This window comes from Sesamum indicum, linkage group LG11, assembly GCF_000512975.1.
Source record: "Sesamum indicum cultivar Zhongzhi No. 13 linkage group LG11, S_indicum_v1.0, whole genome shotgun sequence".
NCBI lineage: Eukaryota > Viridiplantae > Streptophyta > Magnoliopsida > Lamiales > Pedaliaceae > Sesamum > Sesamum indicum.
The window spans coordinates 323,687-327,755 of NC_026155.1; the positions used below are offsets into that span (position 1 = coordinate 323,687).

At 39.9% G+C, this 4,069-nt stretch overlaps 1 protein-coding gene and 1 pseudogene across 1 annotated transcript in view; both read right to left on the reverse strand.

The window, feature by feature from the left end:
• On the reverse strand, positions 227 to 3,274 carry LOC105173074 (annotated as a pseudogene).
• Positions 3,682 to 4,069, reverse strand: part of LOC110012885 (ethylene-responsive transcription factor ERF023-like) — a gene marked incomplete in the record, with an annotated part of 886 nt that continues 498 nt past the window's right edge. Inside the window, 1 exon segment of the mRNA XM_020698018.1 lies at positions 3,682 to 4,059. Within this exon segment, the coding sequence (XP_020553677.1) occupies positions 3,902 to 4,059 (158 nt within the window).

Genomic DNA, 4,069 nt, shown 5'->3' on the forward strand with positions numbered 1-4,069 from the left:
GGGGAAAAATACAAGCAAACTCCTTGTGATATAGCAAATGAGCAAATTACCCCCTTATAAAAAACAAATAGCGATTTACCTCCCTATATTTTTTAAAAATATAATAATTTACCTTCCTATGATTTTTAAAATGAAGCAGTTTACCTCCATATATAAGGAGGTAAATTGTTTCATTTTAAAAAGTAGAAGGAGGTAAATTGCTCTATTTTTTTCATAGGATGTAATGTGCTCATTTTTAATATCACAGGGGAGTAAATTGCTATTCACCCAATTTTAAAGTGATACATGGAAAGCAGTACATCAGTCAAGTATTTCCTACTACAAGACAGCGACTGGCTCAAACAATTGTTACATTATAGGAGCTGCAAAGTTGAAATAATGCAGCTTGATTTGCTGATCCAAGATTTTCATTAATGATTTGCGAGTATATTCCAGGTGAGCGGGCAAAAAGGTTTGCCAAAGATGCAACCGAAAATTGCTTTGGATCGCTGATATCCCGCACGGGGTTCTCTTCTTTCCTCCCAGCATTGTATAGATGGACGAATGTGGCATATAACCAACAGTTGCACCAAAATCAGGAACTTCATGATCCTCTTCCACTCTGTTCTCTGGACATGAAACAATTGTAACAACGCTGTCAAGTATTTTACCCCAAAGCTTTGAATCTGATGGTGACAATGATTCACATATAAGTCTAGTTGTAGCAACTGAAGTTAATTTGAGTTCCGTCGAACCCGTGATCAGCCTGACATTCAGTACCCAAAATTGCTCCAAGATTGTGCAGAAAACATCAGGCTGAACAGCATTCATCGTCGTTGCAAGTTTTTCAGGACCATGCTTCACCAAAAACAGTGACATAAATACAACGAGAGACTTGATATATTTCACTGTTCTGTTGTATTACAGTCGCTTAAATAAAGCAACCCAAATGTGGCTAATGTAGGATGAGATGACATCATATCCGAGGTTCTCAATCAGAGTGTTCAGCACATAAAATCCTTGCTCATAGTACTAGGAGATGAAACTAGTGTATTGAAAATTCCAAGTACACTAGACAATCTTCCCTGCTGATTTAGCTCATGTGGTACTTTTTTCGGAGGAAGGCCTGGAGCATTCGAACAAGAGCCGGTACATTTCCTGACTTTTTCCAGGATTCAGGCAGAGGAAGAATAGCAAAAGTCTCCATATAATTTCCAGGTATAGGAGATCCATTCAAGTCAACAAGCTGAGCCAGAAGCTGGAATGCATAAGGGAAGAACTCGCTAACATCTCTGGATAAGATCATCTGGAGGCTGGGCAGAAGGCTTGTTTCAAAGCTTGAAATGAGTGACTGATCCTGCTCAAAAGCCCGTTTAATTAGAAGAGCTACTGCTTCAGACATATAGTGGTTAAAGACAGGATTTTTTGGGTTTTCATAGACACTATTCAGAACAGCTGCCAGACCATTGATGCACGGTATAGCAACCTCGTGAGAAACATTAGCAACTCCAAGAACCCACATGATACACTTCATCACATACTGATTCTCCTCGGATTCTGGCTTCTGCAATGCAGTAAAAAGACTGGTCACCAAAGCAAGCAGGAACGGACTGACATCAGCAGCGGTGTATCTTGCCCTTCCCCCTTCATCTTTAACCAGCAGAAGCTTCTCAATGCAGCTGGCAGCATAGGAATGCACCACATTAGACTCTGAGCCAAGGAAGTGAACCGCATCAGGAAGCAATGCCATTGCAGTAGGTTTGGAGATCTAATTCCGAAACATGGGGAAGAACTTCAATGCGCCAGCTTTCACATTGGAAATCCATCCAAGTCTGGTTTTGCAGCTTGGGCACAATCACAGACCCAAAAAAGCTCTCCACGTCAACAAGATCAGTCGAAACAGAACTTCCACCAGCTTTCTTCATTGCAAGGGCGACAACCAGATAGATAGCATAGTCCTTATGCTTCCAATTCATCACTGGATTCCCGCCAAATGAGGTCAAAAGACTCTGTATCTGAGCAGAAACTTTCTCAGTGACCTTCTCCTTATAATTCATAGCAATTCCTTTCAGGAGTTCACAAGCAATCCTCCTCCTAGTATCAAGGTCACTGCCTTCCATATCTCTCCTTATGAACTCCACATAATAAATCTCAAAAAGCTCCTCATCCTCATCCCTTGACATCACATTAGGAATTACTATACTCTGGCATATTTTTTGCAAAATATTATCCCTCGCAAACAATGTATGACGAACACTTGTACTTACTGTGGTCAGAAACTTAATAGCAGTCACGGTCAGCCTCTCCCGATTTGATGAATTCGACACTACCACCAAAAGTCCCCACACCGCTCAACAAAACCACCCAAATATTTCTGAAACGTCTCCTCCTCTTTCTCCATATATCGGCTAATATTCTCACAAACAGCAGCTCCAACTCATCGACCAAAGCAAGCCCATCATTTCCACTATCTTCCGGAGCAGAATATTTTACAGCCAAATATTTATTGAACTCAATCATCCATTCATCCATATGATCTTCAAAGAACTCCGGCAATTCCATAATATTTAGCGAATAAAAGATCCTACAGCACAACCTCTGCGATTCTATATAACTCTTGAGAACCTTAACATCCACAGTTCCAGAACCCACAGCCTGGTCTATGAACCCCGCAGTCCGTTTAAAGACTTCCAATGGCTTTGCAAAGTTATCAAGGCAATACTTCAAATCGAGCAATAACTCATTCGTCTAAAACTGGTACCTGAATCTCTTAAACAACGAATTAATGGCTGTCAAGACACCATTAACGGAAACATAATTATTGGCCCGACTCAATTTACCCAAGTCGCAACTAATTCAGGCAACAAAGTGGGCCAGGCTTTTGGGAAATCATGCTTCCATATAAGATTCAAAGCTTCAGTGAGCTGCGCTTGAATTTTGGGGGAGGAATTAACCATCAAAGTGAGGATTAAGGATTCAATCTGTTCCTTTTCGGGGTCAGGTACAATAACCTAAACGGGATCGTTAGGCTTGGTGGCCCAATGGGCTTTGAGGTGGTCTTTGAAGTTAATAGTAGCAGATTGGCGGATCTGGTTATGAACAGAGGGGCCCGCGATAAGACGAAGAACAGCAAGAGCGTAAATAGGACGATCGGCGGCTTCGGACAACGCAGCTTCGGCACGTCGGCGAGGATCATGGTCGGGAGAAAGTGTATTGAGGAAACATTGTGAGAGGAAGTGTAGGGTGTCTGGGTTCCACTCCATGTTGTTTTAACAATCAGGGTGTGCGGGTTAGGGCTCTAGGAAGAAAAGGAAGATATATATATATATATATATATATATATATATATAGAGAGAGAGAGAGAGAGAGAGAGAGAGATTGGGAAGAGAATTGAATAGGAAGGAAACAGTGAAGGAGGGAAATGAGAAATGAACTTGGAGAAAGAAAGAAATTTGAAAAGAAAATGATAAAATTAGAATTTAAAACTATAGTTTGTGGGCCTTAAGACTGGGCTTTGACTTTGATTTGTTCTACCACTCAGCCCATTCTAGTTCATGGGCCTTATGACTGCGAATCTCATATTTTCTTAAAAATGCAATATATTTATCGTCTATTAGTGTATAGTTCACAGAAAGAACGTCGTAATTAATTTTATACGATCGAATCTAATTTGAATAAAAAATTTCGAATGACAACTCCAAAACATAGACATAACAAATTAACATTGCCATCCTCACAATAATATTCTTTTTTTGTTTCCTTTTCTTGAAATCAATTATCAACAAGTACACTAAGTAATAACAAAGGAAAACAACGTAATAATAATAATAATCATAAATAATTAATTACAAGCTACTACAAAAACCTTATTGTACGTTCTTGTAAATATTTAACAAATATATATAGGAGAGTGTATATATAATTAAAGAATTTGGTTTGCAGTGTCCAGGAACGACGTGGCATCACCAGAGAACACCCCACAGTGATCAGAAGTACAACTCCAATACCATACCTCAGATAAGTAATGATCATTATGATGACCCATCAGCTCCGGCAGCTCAATCTCCGCCCAAAAGTCATTCCCCTCCCT